Raw genomic sequence first — 20,722 nt, 5'->3', positions numbered from 1 at the left:
CCCCCCCCCCCCAATAAACAAAACCCCATGGCCATCGAGTCAATTCTGACTCACAGCAACCCTATAGGGCAGCGCAGAACTGCCCGTGTGGTCTCGGAGGCTGTAAACCTTTACGGGAGCAGGCAGCCTCCTCTTTCCCCCGGGAAGTGCCTGGTGGGTTCCAACTACTGACCTTACACCACCAGGCCTCCTGCTCTACCAAAGGCAAACAGCATACATGCCTCTCCGTCACCAGAGGGCAAACCCAGCACGAGCAGATCCGAAGAAGCATCTACTACAGGCAGATCAGCCAGGGGACTGTCACGTGGCGTTCGCAGCCGTCAGATGTCCAGTCCAAGCAAAGGCCGGGCCACCAAACAACCTCCTGCGGACTTGTCAATGATCTCCTTCCGCCGGGACCAGCCGTCCGAGGCCGGCAGGGGCTCCAAGGACCGGCGACGCTGAGCAAGGCCTCTTTGAAGGCACTGCCTTGGAGATGGAGGGGCAGCTGGCCACGCCCTGGCCTCTTCCATCACGGCACATGCCTGGGGGAGGAGGACTCGTTAGAGAAAAGGACCAGGCACATCGGAAGCAGGGTGCTGGTGAAGATGAAGATCGCATCATGGCCTCCCGAGGAGAGCAGCTCTGGTGACTCGGCGGCTAGGCATCGGGCTGCGCACCATCAGGGTCGGCCGTTGGGATCCACCAGCCGTCCCATGGGAGAAAGAGGAGGCTCTCTGCTCCCGCACAGTCTGAGACACACGAAGGGAGTCCTATGCTGCCCTGTCGAGTCACGATGAGTTGGAATCCACGTGACAGTGAGGTCTTTGGGTTTTTATTTTACTCTGGTGAGAGACCTGAGGTCAGCAGTTCGAGCCACGTGCTGCTCGAAGGGAGAAGGGTGAGACGTCTGCTCCTGTGCAGAGTCACGGCCCGGAACCCCCAGAGGCAGGTCCGCTCCGCTGCTGAGACAGAACCACTGTGAGCTGGAATTGACTTGAAGGCAGTCTGGTTTGCATTCTTTTCCTGAAGGCGTGCTGGGCTTTCAAGGACACGACCTTGGGGCTTCCTTTCAGGACATCTTGGGGTGGGTTTGAACCGCCAACCTTCCCGTCAGTGGGTGAACGCTTCGTGGTGCCACTCGGGGACTCAGGATGTCCCTTTGAGGCAAGGAGAACCCTTCATCAGGCAAAACCAATCTCCTGCAAAGGACAGGACAGGGTCGCTATGCCCACGCCCGCGGGGACTGACTCCACGGTAGAGTTCGGTTCCGGGTCTGACCGCAGAACCTCACGGCTGCTCAGGAGGAGTGCTGACACTCAACCACCCCAAGGCCTCACTGCTTCTCGGTGGGAGAGGGACGGGCCTTTTTACACCCACTGCACCCCCCCCCCACGAGAGTGACAGTCTCAGAAACCCTTGGGGGCGGCTCTACCCTGTCCTAGAGGGTCGCTGTGAGTCAGAATGGACGGGAAGGCAGAGAGTTTTAAGGGGCGCTTCAGACAGTCTCCCTCTCTCTAGGAGGCCAGGGGCCCCGCCACACTGCCCCCGGGTCTGGTGTAAGTCCTCAGAACCCAGCCGGCTCCACCTCCTTCTGTGTCCTTCTGTCCTGAAGCCCCGACACCGTCTCGAAAGGGTGGGCTTGGGCCGTGGGATCTGCAGCAGTCTGCAGATGTTTCACCGGCTGGGCTGGGCTGGACGGGCACAGGGATGCAGCTCTGACCATCTGCCCGGGCTGGTTCCGTCTCTGAGCTTACGCGTCTGTGTGCACAAGTCCGAGTGTGTGCACGTGCGTGTGAACACGGAGCGCATGTGCTGCTGATCATGTGACGGTGTGTGTGGGGGCACACTGGCTTCACAGCACTGGGGACTTTCTACAGCACGGAACAGGGTGCGGGGTGGGGGTTGGGGGAAGGTCCACTCTGAGCAGCTGGTGTACTCCGCAGGCATGGCCAGGCACACCCCTGCTGCACCTTCCCTGCAATGAGCAGGAGAGGCAAAGACAGCAGGAAGTGGCTCAGGAGGGGCGGGGGGCTCCCCGCGACAGTCTCCAGAAGACGTGGGCTTGACGGGTTTGCGTTGGGAGACACAGTCCATCACACGATCTCTATAGCAACAGCCTCACAACAGAAGCCTCCCCCTACCCCGATGAGGGAGTGCTGCCTGGCCTCACAGGCCCCTGGGCATGTCCACCAGTGACCCCAGATACGCGGACCAGACCCTGGCCCAGAAGCCCCCTCCCATCTGCAGCCTGAGTCCAGAATGGGGCAGGATGGAAGCCCCCTGTTTGGTTGAATGGACACATGTCCCCTCTGGTGATACCAGCCCACAGGCAAACCTGCCGCCAGCCAGGTGATGCCAAATCACAGACGCCCTGTGTGTGGAGAGCAGACCTGCTCCTTTGGGTCGGCAAGGCCATGACCTTTCAAGGCATAGTGGCTCCTCCTTGGGCTGCGAGCCTCAAGGTCAGCAGTGCGAAACCACCAGCCATGGGGAGAGAGACTGGGTTTCCTAGTCCCGTGAGCAGTTGCCCGCGGGGCCCCTCTGTGTTGGAACGGCTTGAACGGCACCCGTTGACAACAACATGCATGAACCAGGTGCAAGACTTCTCTGACGTACCCGCTTAGGCTATTAAAAAGCATTCCCCGACACGCTGAACCGGACAAACACGTGCCGCACAAGACCTTGAGGGCTAGAGTTAAAGAGCAGGATGCCACCCTGAGGATGGAGCCGCGCCTGGCCCACCCCACGGCACACTCATTCGCCTCTTAGGCATGTGAAATCCGGACCCCGCTCAAGGGAGACGGAAGCAGCACCGCGGGTTCGAGTGCGGTGTGGGCCAGCAGCACTGGGTCACCGGAAGAATGATCTCACCCACCTGGGGGAAGCACTGGCAGACACTCCTTAGAGGCCAGGACGGCGGACGGCGGCTCCCATGCTTTGGACATGTCCTCAGGAGGGGCCAGTCCTCGTGTTTGGGAGATTAGAGGGCCAATGGAAGAGGAAGGCCCTGCAGGAGCTGGGCAGACAGAGTGGTGGCAACAGTGGGGTCCCACATACCGCCCCCCCGCCCCCCCTTATCGATCGCTTTGAGTCAGAATCTACTGCACGGCTGCTCACAGCCACCCACCCTTTTCACTCCCAAGGGTCGGAAGCCCTCGTGCAGTGGATTCCATCTCCCCATGCTAGGTCCTCCCATTTCCGCCTCATTACCAGCCGGCCGGTGGTCTTAAGGCAATTCCGGTATTAGAAACAACGCTAGCTGCTAGAACAGATAGACCCCCAAACTTCAATAGGGCCTCGAAGCAGAATGGAGTGGAGGGGACGACCCAGAAGACCGGGGTATAACTGGAAGCAGAAATGCACCCCACAGTCCACAAGTCCCTCCTGCGTACCTACTATGTGCAGGCCCCGTGCTGGGCGCCGCCAGGACACACAGGTATTTTAGGAGAGTGAGCTCACTGGCTACTGGAGCTCTCTGAAGGCCAGGGCAACGCTCCATGCACAGAGTGGGGTGGCTCAGGTTCCACACAGACCAACCCAAACCAAGCTCACTGCACTGCATTGACAGGGCCGGGGAGAACTAGCCCTGGAGCAGCTGTCTGCACCGCTGAGTTACACGTGGACGATTGTAGGGAAGCCATCCCATCCGATTCCAACTCCGGCTGTCATTTTTCCATGCTCACAGGGAAATTCTGACTTCCAACATGGGGTGACCCTTCAGGAGGGCACGAACATGGGCCGCTGCTCCAGAGACAGGAGGAGACGCAGGATGGCTGGGGCGAGTGCCCGTTCACCTGAGACTGGTCTCACGTTCAACCGCTGTGGGGCACGCCCGCTGGATTTGGTGTGACCCTGGCCCAGCTGCTGTCAGGAATGTTCTTCAGGGCACTGGCTGCACATTATGAACTGGGTTTGGCAGGGTGAATAGGAGTTCTCCAGGGCGCAGGAAAGAGAATGTCTAGGGCACAGGAGATGGTAGCAAGCATGACCAACTGGGTTTCCCAGGAGCAGAGGAGGGGGCAGAAGGCAAATACCAGATCTTGAACTTTGAAAAACAATTTTTTTTAGCAGTCAGATTTAGACTTCTCAGGAGCCATGAGAAGCTCTTGAACTGGGAGGTGGCCAAGTCATAATTCTTTTTAAAGAACAGCACTGGAGGCACACTCAGGAGAGGGCCCTGAATTCGTATCTCTGTAGAACAGAGGGTCTCAACCTGTGGGTCGCGACCCCTTTGGGGGGTCTAATGACCTTTCAGAGGGGTTGCCCGATTCATAACAATAACAAAATGACAGTTATGAAGTAGCAATGAAAATAATTTTATGGTTGGGGGTCACCACAACACGAAGAACTGTACTAAAGGGTCACGACATTAGGAGGGTTGAGAACCACTGCTAGAAGCTTCTGAATTACTCCTGCCCAGGGGCAGCTGAGCCATCCAGGAGGAGGACAGGGCCCTGATAGGCTGAGCAGTGCTGTGTTCCATAGACGGTCAGCGTCCACCTCCTTCGAAGCCCCGGCTTCAGGGAGTGTCGATTCCTCCGATGCAGGAGTGGGTGCAGTTCAACTCCTGGTGAGTTCCCCTCCCAGGGGGAAACTGAGTGGTAGGGGCTCTGGTAGGTGGTCAACAGAGCAGAGGCAGGGTGGACCCTGTCTTGGGGCTGCAGGCCAGGTCCTGGCATACTGCCATACCATTTGGACTTCAGTTTTGAACATGATAAAAAATTAAACTCTACACACACCCTGCCCCAGCAGACTCACGCCATCAGAACCATGCCTTCATTTGCCAAATTCTTTTCAGGAAGAGAAGGCTGACAGCTTAAAGGGATGTGCAGGAGCCTGCATCCATCAGAACCTGCCCAGTCCTCCAGAGACTCAATACAGCTTCGACCCTGCTCCGCAGACGCTGGCTCAATTGGGAGCCACGCCCTCCCTTCCCAAAGCACCGAAAAGAACCAGAGCCAAAAGGCAGGCCCTGATAAGGGTAGTAATAAAACAAATGAACACACACAAACACCCCAAAAGTATGATAGAAGAGAACACTGATTGTGACTGAGCAGGGTATTAAATAGAGAGAGAGAGACCTGGGCTGGGAAGGAGGGTGGAGGTGAAAAGCCATCAAGGGTGTGGGGATTGACCGAGAAGGCAGAGAACATCTCTGAGATAAGAGCCTACAGGTACAGGCAGTGCCCTCCGCCCACGGCATGGCAGACATCCCTAATCCACCACGGCACACTTTCCCCTGGATCCCAGACCTGACCTCCCAATCCAGCACAGCAGATCCATGTGGGACCACCAGATCTCTGATGGAAGGAGGGAAAAGCCCACCAGGAAGGGAGTTGGCCCTTCAAATGCCAGAACCTTCTTCTCGGGCTAGTTGGCAGAATAAAGGCTTTAAGGTTCAATGTTTCAGGTGTGATCCCTGTATTCCGGTCGTCCTTTTAAAAGCGTCTTTATCTTTTTTTAAAGCCACATTCTGAGCTATTTATGGGTCAACTGGTACAATGCTGGAATTTCTTGGAAAGCAGGCCCAGGCAGTGAGGTGAGAGAATGCAGGGCAATGAGTCATCAGGACCAGGTTCCCGGGAGCGGAGAATTCAGGAGCTGAGGATGCCCTTTGTACTGTCTGCTCTCCTTGTGCACATCTGATATTGTCCATAATCCAATTTAAAAAACCTTCCCACAGCTGTCACGTCAGACTGAGACGGTTTGTCTAGTCTCTCCCCGCACCCTTCTGCGTCACACACAGCACACAGGGGACCCGGGACACACACAGGGGCCGGGCTCTATAAGGCCTCCTTCCTGGTGTGATTATGTGCATCTTGCTGAACAGGAACATACTGCTATGTCAAAGGACACACTGTATTAGGGAAATCTACTGCAAAAGTTCTCTTAAAAGTGTGAAAGAGTAAACATGGGTACTAGGGTGTACCTGATCAAAGTCAAGATATTTTCAATCACTCCGTGTGCATGACCGAGGAAGACCGGGGAAGAATTGTTGCCATTACACTGTGGGGTTGACGAAGAATCCTGAAGACGCATGGACTGCCGGAAGAATGAACCCGTCTGCCTTGGGTGAAGGACAGCCAGAAGGGTCCTTAGAAGCAGGGGTGGAGACTGCGTCTCACGTTATTTTGGACCGGCTGTCAGGAGGGGGAGTCCTTGGAGAAGGAAGAAGATCATCCCAAAGCGGAGGCCCGCAAGGAGATGCATTGACACAGCGGGTGCAGCACTGGGCTCAAACAGAGGAAGATCGTGGTGCGGGACTGGGCGGTGCTTTGCCCTGTTGTTTTTCTTGATGCTTTGAGTCTGAGCACCCAAGGATGACAAACACCCAAAGAAGGGGACTTGGTGAAGGCCACTCCTCGTCCTCCAGGCAGAGAACAGCAGGCACGAAAGAGAGTGGGTCTCCCTGCCGGCCACTGAGGGCTCAGCGGGCTCCAGGGGGCCTCGGGGGCAGTGGAGTATGCGTCAGGAAGCTAACTGAAGACCTTGTGATTCAAACCAGCCACTGCACTGCCAGAAAGATGAGGCTGTCTGCTCCCATGAAGATGGGCAGTCTTGGAAACCCTGTGAAATACCTCCACCCTGTTGTATGGGGGAGCCTAGGGGTCCAAATGGACTGGATAGCAGTGGGTTGGTTTTGTTTCTGGGGAAGCTCGGCCTGAAGCTGCTGTCTCGTGGGTTCCGAGCCATGGTCTCTCTCAAGGGCCCTGGACAGTGCAGACAATGTGCACTCACTCACTCCTGGCCACAAGGTCAGCCATCTGACTGCGCCCAGTGGTAAGCATGAAAGGCCTGGCAGTCCGATTCCGTCTACATTCCAGAGAGGAAGAGGGAGAGGAAGCAGAAGGAGTGCCTCATTGCTTCCTTGACAAAGGAGACCAGATGAACTTGGTTTGTACCCGGCTCTCACCGCTGAAGGTTTTCATCTAAGAGCCTATAGCAAAACCCTGATCAAAAGGGAGGACCATGCAGAACAGAAGGCCATACTGTCACGGAATCCAGACTTTGTGGAGCCACTGAGCCAGCATGACCCTGCTCCCTCAGCCCCCACCTGTTGCCCTGAGATCACCTTTAAACTTCAAACATCCCCTGGCAAGCCTGCTTTAAACCATACGGTCATCTTGTTTGTTTAGCAAGGCACGGCTCCCTCGAGCAAGGTGCACTCACAAGAACTGCCTCGATGGGCCCAGGTGACAAGCTAGATGGGAAGTGGGGGGAAGTGCGTGTGTGTGTGTGTGTGTGTATGTGTGTGTGTGTGTGTGTGTGAGAGAGAGAGAGAGAGAGAGAGAGAGAGAGAGAGAGAGAGAGAGAGAGAGAGAGAGAGAGGAGGCCTGGGAAGGAAGGTGGGCTTGCTTGCCAACACTGAACAATGAACTCCGTGTCAGTGAACAAGGCTCCTTAGACGCAAACGCCCCCAAGCTCAGTGCCCTCCCGGTCAACCCCAGGGCTGTCACACTGTGCCCCCTCTACCTCACCTTAGGGGGTTCCCTGTGCCTATGCGGGGGCACTTCCAAGTCCCCCAGCCTGAGGTCTGCCCCCCACCCTCTCCTCAGAGTCTAAAGAGGAAGGGGAGGCAACTCGGGTGGTGAAGTTGCCCCCCACCAGGGAGTGACCATCTTAGGGGCATTGGCCCAAATGTATTAGAAGCCTCCCTCCTCATCCCCACACCCAGAGCCCTCTGGTGGTGTCTCCGGCATGGTCCCTCCCCCCCGCCAGCCCAAGGGTGGTCAGCTCCCACTGTCCTGTGGACTTTGTATAAGCCAGAGCCAGGTGCTCTGGGCCTGCCTAGGCCTGCCCACCTGCGTCTCTGGGGTGCTGGGGTGCTGGGCGCTGAGGACAGACACCAGGTGTATCCAGCAAGTCACTCCCTCAGAGGGAGACACCTCCTTCCCGTAGCACCAAACCAAACAGCCCGGCTTCACTGCAGACGGCCGGCTCTGCAACTACACAGAACTGAAAGGGCTTCCTGGGTTCTGCAGGAACAGATCCCCCACGTTTCTTTTTTAGAGCCGCCGGGTGGGGTCAAAGCACCCCCTGGAGGTTAGCAGTGCCTCACACACCCCTGTGGCCCCTGGGGATCCTTTCGCTGCAGCAGCAGGAACAGCATGCTAGGCAGAGGGAACAGAAGATGCAAAGGCCAAGGGGCTGAGGGATGTTTGAACAAGTGAAACAAAACGGAAGCAGCTGGAGCCCAGGAGAGCGAGGGCGAGCCCGCTGAGAGCGGCAGGGGGAGGGCTGAAGGGTCGTTGAAACACCCCCAAGAAGCCGAGTGCATCCTCTCCCCTGCTGGGGACAGAGCCGCTCCGGCAGGTAGCACGTGCACACTGCTGCAGCACCTGTCAGTGTTGTACCCCCGCGTGTGGTGGCTTGAGTGCTGCTGCCATCCTGGAAGCGATGGCTTCCAGCCGGTGGTTTCAAAATGCCAACCGTGCCATGAGCGGACCAACACATAACCCACTGCGCCACCGCCGGCAGAGGGATAATAACAGGGATGCCGACGAGGACATCATGGCTCAAGTTGCCACCAGCTCGGCTCCGGGAAAACCCGCTTTCAATCCTCTCTCTCACAGCCGGGGGTGGGGGGGTGGGGTGGGGGGAAAGCCACACACCCTTAGGGGTCCTCCTGTCTCTCAGGGAGCATCATTCCTCTGTTGCTAGGAAGCACTGAATCCCCTCCCCCTGTCCAACACCCACCTGGCTGACCACACCGAGCAGAAGCGCCTGGACCCCAGTGGGGGCAACCATACCTGTTCTATGGGGGAGGAGACGGAGGCTAAGAGCCAGGAACCTGCCCCAGGACACCACTGAGAAGGGGCCGGGCCGGAATGAAATCCAGGAACTCTGGTGGGTTACACACATTGAGCTGCTCACCACAGGGCCAGGGGTTCGAACCCACAAATCTCTCTGCAGGAGAAAGACGAGGCTGTCTGCCCCTGGAAAGATTTAAGTGTTGGAAACCCACAGGGGCGATTCTATTCTGCCGAAGAGGGTCGTTCTGAGTCGGAAGCAACTCCACGGCAGGGGTTTGGGTGACTGGGTCACTGGTGACTCCCTCCGTGCAGCACCAGGGGAGTGGCACCGGGTCTGCGGACGGGCGCAGAGTCAGTGAGATGATTCTCCTGCCAGCCAGTGTTGACCCGAAGGCAAATCAGGGCACAAGCAGGGACTTCAAACAGCACGCATTTCTCTCCCCATCCATCCTGGAGGTCAGATGTCTGTGATGAGTCTCCCGAGCTCCCATCGGACTACTGGGGGCTGTTTGCAGTGGCTTGGTGGCAGTGTGGGTACACGTGGGGCAGCCAACCATAGGTTTAGCAGTTTGAAACTACCAACCACTCCATGGGAGAAAGATGGGGCTTTCTACTCTCGTCAAGAGTTTAGGCCTAGGAAACTCGCAGGGCGGTCCTATAAGGTTGCTGTGAGTCGGCATCGGCAACATGGCAGTGAATGTGGGCGGCTCCCAAATAAGGAGCCCTGGTGGCACAGCGGGCTAAGCATGGGGCGATTCATGGGAAGGTCCGTGGTTCAAACCCAGCAGTCGCTCTGCGGGAGCAAGATGAGGCTGTCTGCTTCCGTGAAGATACAGCCTTGGGAGCTTCTGGGGCAGCTGGACTCGGTCTGTAGGGCCAGGAGGGGTCAAAACCGACTGGACAGCACCCCGGGGGCAGGGGCATGGGTGCTGGCCGGACTAACCTACAGGCGGATGCTTCGGATCCACCCAGGAGCTGGTCAAACACAGGACTAGGGCTGTAAGGTCGCAGCCACAGAAAACCCTGAGGCAGTGCGTGATCATGAGGTGCCCACAGGATCAGTTATCGGGCATCAAAGAACAAAAATTCATATCACTGTGCGCTCACCTCCCTGATACAATCGCTGAGAACAAATGGGTGCACGGGCAGGTGTGGCAAAGAAAGCTGGTGGTGTCTGGCTATCAAAAGATATAGCGTCTGGGGTCTTAAAGGATTGAAGGTAAACAAGCGGCCATCTAGCGCAGAAGCAACAAAGCCCACATGGAAGAAGCACACCAGCCTGTGTGATCACGAGGTATCGAAGGGATCAGGTATCCGGCATCAAAGAACAAAAAATCGTATCATTGTGAATGATGGGGAGAATGCGGAGTGGAGATCCAAAGCCCATTTGTAGGCCACTGGACATCCCCTTGCAGAGGAGTCTCGGGGAGGAGACGAGCCAGACAGGGTGCGATGTAGCAACGATGAAATATACAACTTTCCTCTACGTCCTAAATGCTTACTACACCCCCCACCCACTATTGTGATCCCAATTCTACCTTACAAATCTGGCTAGACCAGAGGATGTACACTGGTACAGTTAGGAACTGGAACCACAGGGAATCCAGGACGGATGATCCCTTCAGGACCAGTGGTGCGAGTGGCGATACCGGGAGGGTGAAGGGTTGGAAAGGGGGAACCGATTACAAGGATCTACATATAACCTCCTCCCTGGGGGACGGACAGCAGAAAAGTGGGTGAAGGGAGACGTAGGACAGTGCAAGATATGACAAAATAATAATTTATAAATTATCAAGGGTTCATGAGGGAGGGGGAAGCAGGGAGGGAGAGGAAAAAATGAGGACCTGATGCCAGGGGCTTAAGTGGAGAGCAAATGTCTTGAGAATGATGAGGGCAATGAATGTACAAATGTGCTTTACACAACTGATGTATGTATGGATTGTGATAAGAGTTGTATGAGCCCCTAATAAAACGATAAAAGAAAAAAAGAAAACCCTGAGGCAGCTCCGTTGTGAAACGCACGGGGTTGCCGAGTCAGGGCAGGCTTAGGTGCCACGGGTTTGGTTTTGATTTGTTATCTATCATCTATCTATCTACCTACCAATCTATCTATCCTCTATTCCTTGTCTATGTTCTGTGTATCTACCTACCATCTTCGTATATACGAATGTATGTATCTATCATCCATCTACTTACCATCTAACCACGTATGTATCTACCTACCCTCTATGTAAGTATGAATGTGTATATGTATCCATCTGCTTTTTATCTCTCCTCTGATCTACTTACTGTCTATCTGTCTGCTTACCATCTCTGTTATCTATGTATGTAGACACACATCCGTCTATCATCTACCATCTATCAGGACTCGAGCAGTCCTGGTGGCACAGTGGTTAAAGCAATCGGCTGCCACCCAGGAAGCTGGGCAATGGGAACCCACCTGCCGCTCCCTGGGGAAAAGGGGTGGACGTCTGCTTCGGGAAACACCTACAGCCTCAAAACCCGGTGAGGTAGTTCACTCGGTCCGGAATAGACCGCAGGCTGGGTTGGATCGGAACCCAACCTCCCCGGGCTCTTCAGCCCAGTTCTGAACTTCTTCCCCCAAAGAACCAGAGCCGCTCAGAAAGAAAACACCTTGGAATGGGCCTTTCAGCAGCCCGAGTGGACGGGCCAGGACAGTCTCCCTGGTGACTGAACACAACACCGCCACCCCCACCTGAGCACAGGCGTGTCCCTGCCCGCCTACCCACCCAGGAAACCACCTGCTGCCGCCTTGAGATGGCGGTGTAAACAGAACCCCCACCCCCACCTCCCGCCCCTGGAAGCTGCTGCCCTGCTCAAGGATGATTAGCTGGGACGTGGAGCTGCCCTGCGCTGGCCAGAGCCCCGCCTCGCCCCTCTAAAGGTCCCGTTTAGGGCTGTGGATTATCACTTTTGCAAATAAACATCTGCCCACAGGACACCCTGCAGAGCAGAGCAAGGCAGGTCCAGTCCCAGCAACCCCGCCCCATCATGCCACTTGGGGCTCTCTGTCCTCAAGGGCCAGCAGAATCGGCGATGCATGGAAGGTCACCGCAGCAGAAAGAGCACCTGGAGCCGCTCCGAGTGGCCAGCGTGGGGTGTCGAGCACAGGGCACACCCTCAGACCAAAGGCCCAAGGAGGTGCTGAGATCCCAGCGCCAGGGGGAGGCGAGCCACCAGGATGCAGACACGCACCTGCTGCCACTGACAGCTAACGAGCGTTTACGGGTGCCGGCTGTGTGCCTGGCACGGGCCCGGGGCCTGCTGCGGTCCACAAACACGCCCTGCATGGTCTCCCCACATGCACCCTGGTACCGGCGTCCTGCGCCCTCTCTGCATACCCGTCCAGCGCAGGTTGTCTGCTTCTTCTCCAGGTGGGGCCCATTCGCCCCAACAGTCCCTGGTGCCCACCACAAAGGCATAAACATCTGGGGGGTTAGAAATAGACGGTGAGGCAGATGTTCGGCCACATACAGCCTGTCTGCTTCACAGGCCCTGGAAGCTTTGCCCAGCAATGCCAGCCCTGCCCTCTGCCCTCAAGTGGTCCACCTCTTGGAGAAGACCGAATGTGCTCCAGGGATCGTCAGCGGCTGGACCTTTCAGAAACAGATCACCAGGCCTTTCTTCCACGCCGATGCCGGTGGATTTGACCGGCCCACCTTTCGGTCAAGCCGTGTGCACCATCCAGAGACCTTTGCTACAAGGACCACACGCCACCTATGGAGCGCTGACCCCAAGGCACCCTAGCTTTGTGCCAAGGGGCCTGGCCTAGACGTGGGTCAGCCTCTCCCCTGCTCTGGGTGGCTCCCTCAGCCTCTGCTGTAGGGACCTGCCCCTGCCTGGAGGTGTGACTCCCAGATATGGCAAGATGCACATCATTGCTGCCTCTAAACTGATCAGCCCCAAGCCCAGAACCCACTGAGACACATCCACAAGACCCACAGCTTGTGTGCACGAGGTCCACGCATAATATGTACACAACGTGACTCACAACGTGGGTGCACGTGAGCTACAACACGGATTCACACAGCCCACTTGTGTCTGCATGACCCACATCCTGTATTCAAGTATCCATGTAGCCATCAATATACATGCACACGGCCCACAGGTATCCACAAGACCACCAGACGTGTGTATGTTCATGCACATGAGCATAAGCATAACATACACCCACATGACCAACAGCATCTATGCATGTAGAAAACAGGCATTCACATACCCCACCATGTATCAGTCACGTGGCCCATCACGTTTCCCAGTGACCCACAACATGGATCCACACAACCCACAACAAGTTTCATGCCCATGACCTATGCCATGTCTCCTCCACCTTCGCAGGGCAGAGAACCGAGGTGAGAGAGAAGGCCTGAGTTCAGGTGGGACTCGCTGGAGCTGCTGGGCCTGGGCACCAGGCTGCCACGTGATCCTCCTGACCCCAGTCACATGCTGATGCTGACTCTGGACTCACTCACGGGAGAGCCCGGCACCCAAAAGGTGGGCAGCGATCACTGTGGGCACGGCCAGAGCATGGTGGCTTTTGGTGTCCTCTTTATACTGTTAGGGGAACTATCCCTCCTCCCCCCCCTCAGGAGACATGCACTACTTTTGAAGAGCAGCAGCGAGGCTATTTTTAAGAGGCTCCAGAGACCCCAAAACCTGGCCTGGAATTGTTTCAAGCAATAACAGGAGCAAAGACCGGGCTGAGAAGCTTCTGCCCTTGAGGACACCCTGCTCTCTGCCTCCGACAGGGGCGGGTCCATGACAGCTCTCCTGTCTGACCTATCGATCTGTGAGCCTGACCTGCCAGACAGATGGTGCCCTTCACTTTAATAGCACAGCACGGCCACCACCCACCCCACTGCCCTTCTCCTAACCTTTCCCTTCACCGAGCACCAACCTCAGGGAGCCCACAGCCCCCTGTAACTCTTCTGCCCACCTGCCATGATGGGAATCCCACCACAGCACTGGACAAAGTCGGGTACATTGGGGTGATGGGCAAAACTCACCAAGCTTGGGCTCCAAGCCCAGCCCACCTGTCCTCAGCTGGGCATGAAGCTTGCTGAACCCTGGGCCCCAAGCCTCTGCAGAGAGAGGTGGAGGTGCTGGACCTGGCTCCAGGGCCGGCACCCACACAAAGAGACCCATGGTGTAGGTACAGACTGGATGACCGGTTCCTGGGAACTTCTCTTAATGCCATTCTTCCACATGCCCGCTCAGCAGGGACACGAGTGACGAGGGACCATCGACAGAAAACACAGCGAGAGAAGTAGAGGTGATCACAGGATATTGCATCTCCCTGGAAGTCCATGCCGTGGCCGTCATGAGCAGAGGAGACGGAGTCATGGCACCACTTGACAGCTGGGAAAACTCAGGCCTGAAGAGCAGAGAGCTGGCCCGAGCCCCACGGCTTGGGCACACGTGGCAGAACTAACGAGAGTTAGGACGGCGGTGACTGGGTGCCCTCTCTTGTTCCGGCCGATCTCTCTTTCCTCTGCAGAAGCACAAGTCCTTGTCTGCTTTTGCCAAGTGGGGATGTAAGTGATTTTTATTACCTTGGTTTGGGTTTTCTTTAATTTTCAATTTTCTCTCACAAGTGTATTATTCTTCAACGAGTGGTAGACACATATACACAAACCTTTTTGATTCACTAGCTCCACAGACAGGACTCCTGTTTTGAAGAAATAACTCAAATCCAGTTAAAGGTTTATGTGTCAAGATGAGAATAGAACTTGGAAGAGTGTCTCTGAATTGTTTACCAGGGGATGGTTCAATATCATCGTGGTACATGAATGATTCATTAAATAGCTTTTAAAAATATCTTAGAGATGCATTTACATATGTGATCAATGCTCATGGAAGCAGCAGCCAACGAGATCAAAAGACTAAGTGTGGCATTGGGTAAATCTGCTGCGCAAGACTTCTAGGTCCATGTGGAAGAAGCCTGCCAACCTTGGGATCCAAGGATTGCAAATAATATAATCTAAATATAAAGGAAGGGAATATTAAACACTAGAACAAATTTAAATGGTTCAGAAGGGAGATCAAATGATAAGCCATTGCATTTGACCTAACTACATCTGCCATGGTCGACGCTGAAACGCTGTGATCACAGGGCTATTCTTGCCCCTCAACTGTGGAGGGGGGATTCACGAGGCTTCATCCAGGTGTGGACCCTGTAAATGGATCTGGGGCTTCCACTGTCATCCACAGGCTTCTGCAAAGCAGGTGTTCACAGCTTACGCCCTGATGCCATCCCTTCCTTTAGATTTGGGGCAAGTGGGGCGCTAATAACGACGGGGACAAGAACGAAGACAATGCGCTCAAACGGATCGTGGTGATGCCTTCACAACTCCCCGTGATGCGATCGGATGACGGAATCGTGTGCTGTGAATTCTATGCCAGTCAATCTCTGAACCCCACAGGCGCAGCTCTCCTCTGCTACAGCTAGGAGCTGGAATCGGCGGAAGGGCCGTGAGGCTGGTTCTGATTCCCCCAGAGCCCTAGACGCACTGTGGCTGGGACAGCCAGCCACCAGCGGCTCCACCGGAGAAAGATGCGGCGGCTGTTTGCTTCTGTGGACATGTACAGCTTTGGACACCCAGGGGGCGGTTCTGTAGGATCACAGAGGGTTGGAATCGACTGGGTCCCATGGGTTCGATTTGGTTTCCTCTCAGACTACAGAGACAACAGCAGGGTCCCTGCCTCTAGAAGCTTCCGGGGCGTTGTTTTTGGTAACAGTAACCTCCCCTGGGAGGTTACACCATTCCGTGGGCAGTCATACCACATTTGGGGCCCATAGGGCTGAAGACGCCCTGTCACTAGGAGGCGGCGTCAAGATCCAAGCTCGGGGCAGGAGACCAGAAGCTAAGTGCCCTTCCTCCGGCAACACCCCAGCCCACCTTGAGTGGTCCCTGCAGTTCAGGCCTGGCATGGGGGTCTCCTCCCTGTGGCCAGCGAGACTGAGACCAGGGGACCCAAGGAAGCCCACGCTTAAGGGGAGGCTATTCCGTTTGTGTTCACGGGTGGAAATCGCCCTGGAAGTGATTTAAGGTGTGGCGAGATCCGGAAACCCACCCCCAAGACAAAGGCAACGGCAGCTCCAGGTGTAAGGTTTGCCAACAGCCATCAAGCGGGGACCCCGTCGCCGTGCTCCCGAGCTCCAGCCTGAGCGCGATCATCTGTCACGGACTGATCCCAGCCCCGTCACCTGCGTGTGCCAGGTGCTGTCGACGGCCGTTCACAAGGTGGGCGCTGCTTCCTCAGCCCCAGAGGACGGGCAGGCAGGTGGCTGGGAGACACACCCTCCAACCCAGCTCTGCGGTTTTGTCCCCTTGTGGTCTCACATGTGACGGCTCCGGTTTCTGACAAGACACACCTTAGGGGCCTAGGGGTGAGGGGTCTCCTCTCAGCCTGCCCCCCCTCCACCTGACCTTCACCCTCTGTTCTGCCCCTGCTCTGGTCCCCACCACCAACACAATGTCTCACCCAGTGCCCATCACAACACTGGGGCCCCAGTGCTCAGCTCTCCAACCAGATGGACAGGGACGGTGTCTACAGCCCCTTCAGCAGCAAGCCCAGCCCCTCTTTGAAGAACCCCACCCCCACCCTGATGTGTAATCCACTACTCAGGTGTACAAAGCCCAATCTAGGCCCCCAGCCTGTGTTCCTGCCTCCCAGGGCATGGAACATAGCAGGGCCATCACGTCTGACTTAGGGCTGGCTGGGCACACAGGGGTGGCCCAAAGGACCCCAGGCTACCTCCACCACAGCAGACTTTGAACAACATCAAGAGCAAAGGTAATACCAAAAAATTTTAAAAAAGATGTCTAACAAAGAATGTAATGAACTTGCAAAATCTGCTGCTTAAACAAACAAAAACAAAACCCTCTTAAAAGTATTACAAAGCAAAAGATGTCACTGTGCAGATTAATATGTGCCTTATCCAAGCCCCAGATTCTCAACTGCCTCGCGTGCAGGCGGAAGTTGGACACTGAATCCGGAAGACGGAAGAAGAATCGTTGCATTTGAGTGGTGGTGCTGGCCAAGAATGCTGAAATACCACGGGCTGCCCGAAGGACAGACTGATCTGTCTTGGAAGAAGGGCGGCCAGAGGGCTCCTTAGAGCCCAGGATGGTGAGACTCCGCCTCACATCCTTCGGATATGTTGTCGGAGAGACCAGTCCCTGAGAGGACGTCACGCTTGGGAAAGCAGAGGGGCGGGGAAAGAGAGGAAGACCCCCGGCACCGTGGCTGCGACACTGGGCTCACGCGTAGCAGGACGGGGCGGATGGGGTGTCTACGCGTCGGAACGGACTCAATGGTGCCTAGGAACAAGGGCACTGGGCAGACTGGCTGCAAAAGACTCCCTGAAAATACTCAAAAGCAAAGATGTCACTTGAAGCCTGAGGTGGCGCTGGCCCAAGGCACGGCATTTTCAGTGGCCTGGCCCCTGTGAACGCTGGACGATGACTATGGGAGGCTAAGTAGGAATTGGGGTCCGCGTCATGGCAGGTACTGGCCGTCAGGCACGGCCGTGATGTGGAGCTGACTCCGGAGGACCTAGCAGCATCTGTCACTGTTGGCCACAAGGTGGGCCACAGGAGGGGTGGGGGGTGTACGGGTGGAACTCCTTCTACAGTGTGAAGCTTCATGAACACCCTTTTGGTTGAGACCGCCCAAGCGGACAGCCATGCTCACCTCCAGAAGGGGCATCGGAGATCAGCAAGGGGAGCGGACCCGACCAGGGTGGCTGGTGATGTTGGACGGGGGAACCCCAGCAGCGGTCAAGGGTCAGGAGTCCCTGGGAGAGTCTCAGGGCTAACCATGCAACAAGAAGCCCAGAGGGTCCAGCACCAGAAACACAACAGCTGAACAAGGCCCACCCACTGAAACCTGCCGGATCAAAAAAGCATGTGAGTCACAGGCTCAGCACCGCACAAGCGGAGATCATTTCACGTCGGCCCTGCCCCACCCCTCACCACCCCATTCAGCAGTACTCACTCAAAAGCCCACTGCAATTGAGTTGATTCCCACTGATAGCAGCCTTGTCTCCGGTCTCTTAGGCTGTTCATCTTGACGGGAGCAGGCAGCCTCGTCTTTCTTCCGAGGATCGGCTGGTGGGTTTGAACTCACTGCCACCAGGGCTCCTGTACATCAGTAATAGAATTGATCCATCTAGTCCCACCATCTTCTTCATCAATCCTAGCCTGGAAAAGGGGCCCTGGTGGCCTAGTGGATACTCGCTGGGCTGCTAACCACAAGGTCAGCAGTTCAAAACCATCAGCTGCTTGACGGAAGAGGAGCTTCCTGCTCCTGTAAAGAGTGACCACCTCGGAAACCCACAGGGGCAGGTCCACCTGTCCTACAGGGTCTCTGTGAGTCAGACTGGACTCCACGGCAGTGAGTGTGGTTTTTTGGAAGCCAGGCTAATGCTTGAAGGAAGTGGTCACCTCCTGCCTTGAGGGCAGGCAGGCCCTGGACAGGGATGGGGGCGGGAAGGTGGTACAGCTGGCTTGGGGCACGCCCGAACGCAGTGGTTCTCAACCTGGGGGTCACGACCCCTTTGGGAGTAGAACATCCCTTTCACAGGGGCCGCCTGATTCACAGCAGTAGCAAAATGACAGTGACGAAGTAGCAACGAAAATAATGTTATGGTTGGGAGTCCTCACCACATGAGGAGCTAACTGTATGAAAGGGTGGAGGCATAGGAAGGTTGAGAACCACTGCTCTAGAGGAAGCTGGTGGTGGTGCTGGGTTCTGTGGGGTGGATTGGTCTACAGTGGTCCTAGAAGACCCAGAGGATTTCCTAGTCTGTGGGCCCAGTGGCCCAGGGCCTTACGCACTTGGTTGCCAACCACAGGGTCAGCAGTTTGAAACCGCCAGCCGCTGTTTGGGAGGAGGGTGAGGCATTTTGCTCCTGTAAAAAGCTACCCTCTCAGAAATCACAGGAGCAGTTCTACCCTGCTCTATAGGGTCGCTATATTGGAAACGACTCGATGGCAGTGAGTGAGTGTGAGACCTTTGTGAATCTCAGATCATGGCCCAGAGTCTTGAATCACTGCTTCCCGGAGTGGAAAGATCCAGAACCTCTCCCTCCAGCACCTCATGCCACCTATCTGTACCCTGGGCAGCCACGCGCGGGCTCTGCCAGTCAGTGTCCTGGACCTCACACAACTTCCGCTGGTTTTGGTTGACTGGGCTGTGTCCCCGAGTTGTCTCCTGCCCAGCTCAGCCTCGGACAGGCCCTCACTCCGCACGGGGCCTTCCACCTCTTCCTTCTATGTGGCGAACCCCCATGACTTACTCTCTCTTCAACCCAAAACACCCCGGTCTCCCAGTCGCCTTCCAGGGAGGCCCATGTGACCCAGGCTCCCTGGGCAGACACATTCTCAGCAGCCCCGCTCGCAGCTGGCCACCCTGCCCTGATATCACAAGTGCTAAGTGACACCTTCGCCACCCCTACAGACAAGGTGGGCCTGTTTCCCACGCACCTCCACCCTGGCGTCTGGGAGGGAGCCTGGTGCCATGCGGGCTCTCGGTAAACACGCCGTGGGAGTTGCTGGTGCAAGAGGCTAGCTGAGACCCGATGAGAAATGGTCCGCGGACTGGAAGAGAGAGCACTGTGTTTGGGGGACACAGCCAGTCCAGCCGCAGCGCGGTACCTGAGGATGAAGTCACTTTCCGTGGAGTCATCGGGGAGGTCACAAGCCATTGCGTCACCGCGCGAGCCCTTCCAACCACGGGGGACGACTGGGACATAATGGGACAATTCATGCAACAGCTGTGACATCAACAGCCAGGTCCCTTAGAGCATCCAAGCCAGAGCTCCCCATCAAAGGGTCTTTTGAGCAAGGGGCGCACGTAGCAACCACAGCTCTGGTGGGCTGTGTACGAGGGAGGCCTGAGCTCTTTAGAGCAGCCCCGCTTGTGCCTGTGTGGCCTGCATCTGCCCCTCACCGTCTCAGAGTGTGGTGCCAGTCTCAGACATGGGGGAGAGTTCTGATGGTCACTCGGTCCGGGGGGCTCTTATCAGGGACGCTAGACCTTCTGCAACCTGAGGGGCATCCTCCTCCAGGTAGACCACCCTGGCTCCAAAGACAGGGCTGCCCCGAGTATCCGCAGGGTAAAACAGCTGCCCAGAGAAAATGAACCAACCAGGTCACGTTGTTCTTAACGAGGGACCCCAGCCCCACCCCCAGCCTCTGTGAGGCGGTCAAGTGCTTGGTCACAAACTGAAAGGTCAGCCGTTCAAACCTACAGCCGCTCCACTGGTGACGCGCAGCAAAGATGTGGCAGTCTGCGCCCCTGGAGATGATGTCAGCCGCGGGGACCTGGGGGGCAGCTCTAGCGGAATCAACGCAATGGCCATAAGCAGGGACTTGTTGCTGCTCTCTGCAGAGCCCTCTGCCGACCCAGGCTGGGCCCGGTGCCTCCTTGAGACAGCACCTTACCAGCCCCTTCCTGCACACGTCTTGGCTCACACCCACCTCCTCACTCACGGAGCACCTTCTCCACCCCAGGGTCTTCGCCCAACACAAGGTCCTGCAGCAGAACAGCTTCCCAGGCCGTCCAGCCCCTCCCATCTTGACAAGACCATCCAACCCCGGTCCCCCTCCCTTTTCAATAGGATAGCTTCCCAGCCCAACTCCAATCATCTCTCCCATCTTCGAAGAATTCCAGGTCGGTCTGGTCTAAGCGACTCACCCAGTGCTCAATCATTCAGTGTTCAACCACTGATCAACGACAGCCACGTGATCTCCACGTGGCCCGAGTGCAGACACAGGCCTGATATGTATTCTACCCGGTTGGGTACACAGGACAACCCCTAGCTAGTGCTAGACTCTGTTATCCATTCACCTCACTGAGGGGCGCCCCTGCCAGACTACCAGCCACCACGGCAAAAAAATCAAAAAGGAATCTTCCTATCAACTTCCACATACGGAGTCTCATTCTGATAGCCTTTTGAT

The 20,722-nt window shown here is 56.3% G+C and overlaps 1 protein-coding gene across 1 annotated transcript in view; it reads right to left on the bottom strand.

The window, feature by feature from the left end:
• The window catches only part of CLMN (calmin), an 81,318-nt gene extending 61,851 nt beyond the window's left edge, over window positions 1-19,467 (bottom strand). The window contains exons 1-2 of the mRNA XM_045288109.1: window positions 19,418-19,467; window positions 13,087-13,169 (exon numbers count right to left, since the gene is read on the bottom strand). Coding sequence (XP_045144044.1) covers window positions 13,087-13,169; window positions 19,418-19,467 — 133 coding nt within the window. The remainder of the gene's footprint in view (window positions 1-13,086; window positions 13,170-19,417) is intronic.
• Between the last annotated feature and the right edge of the window lie 1,255 nt (window positions 19,468-20,722).

The sequence above is a fragment of the Echinops telfairi genome, unplaced genomic scaffold (assembly GCF_000313985.2).
Source record: "Echinops telfairi isolate 266 unplaced genomic scaffold, ASM31398v2 ScPeMD7_18;HRSCAF=68, whole genome shotgun sequence".
In the NCBI taxonomy this organism is placed as follows: Eukaryota; Metazoa; Chordata; class Mammalia; order Afrosoricida; family Tenrecidae; genus Echinops; species Echinops telfairi.
This window is presented reverse-complemented; position numbering and strand designations above follow the sequence as displayed.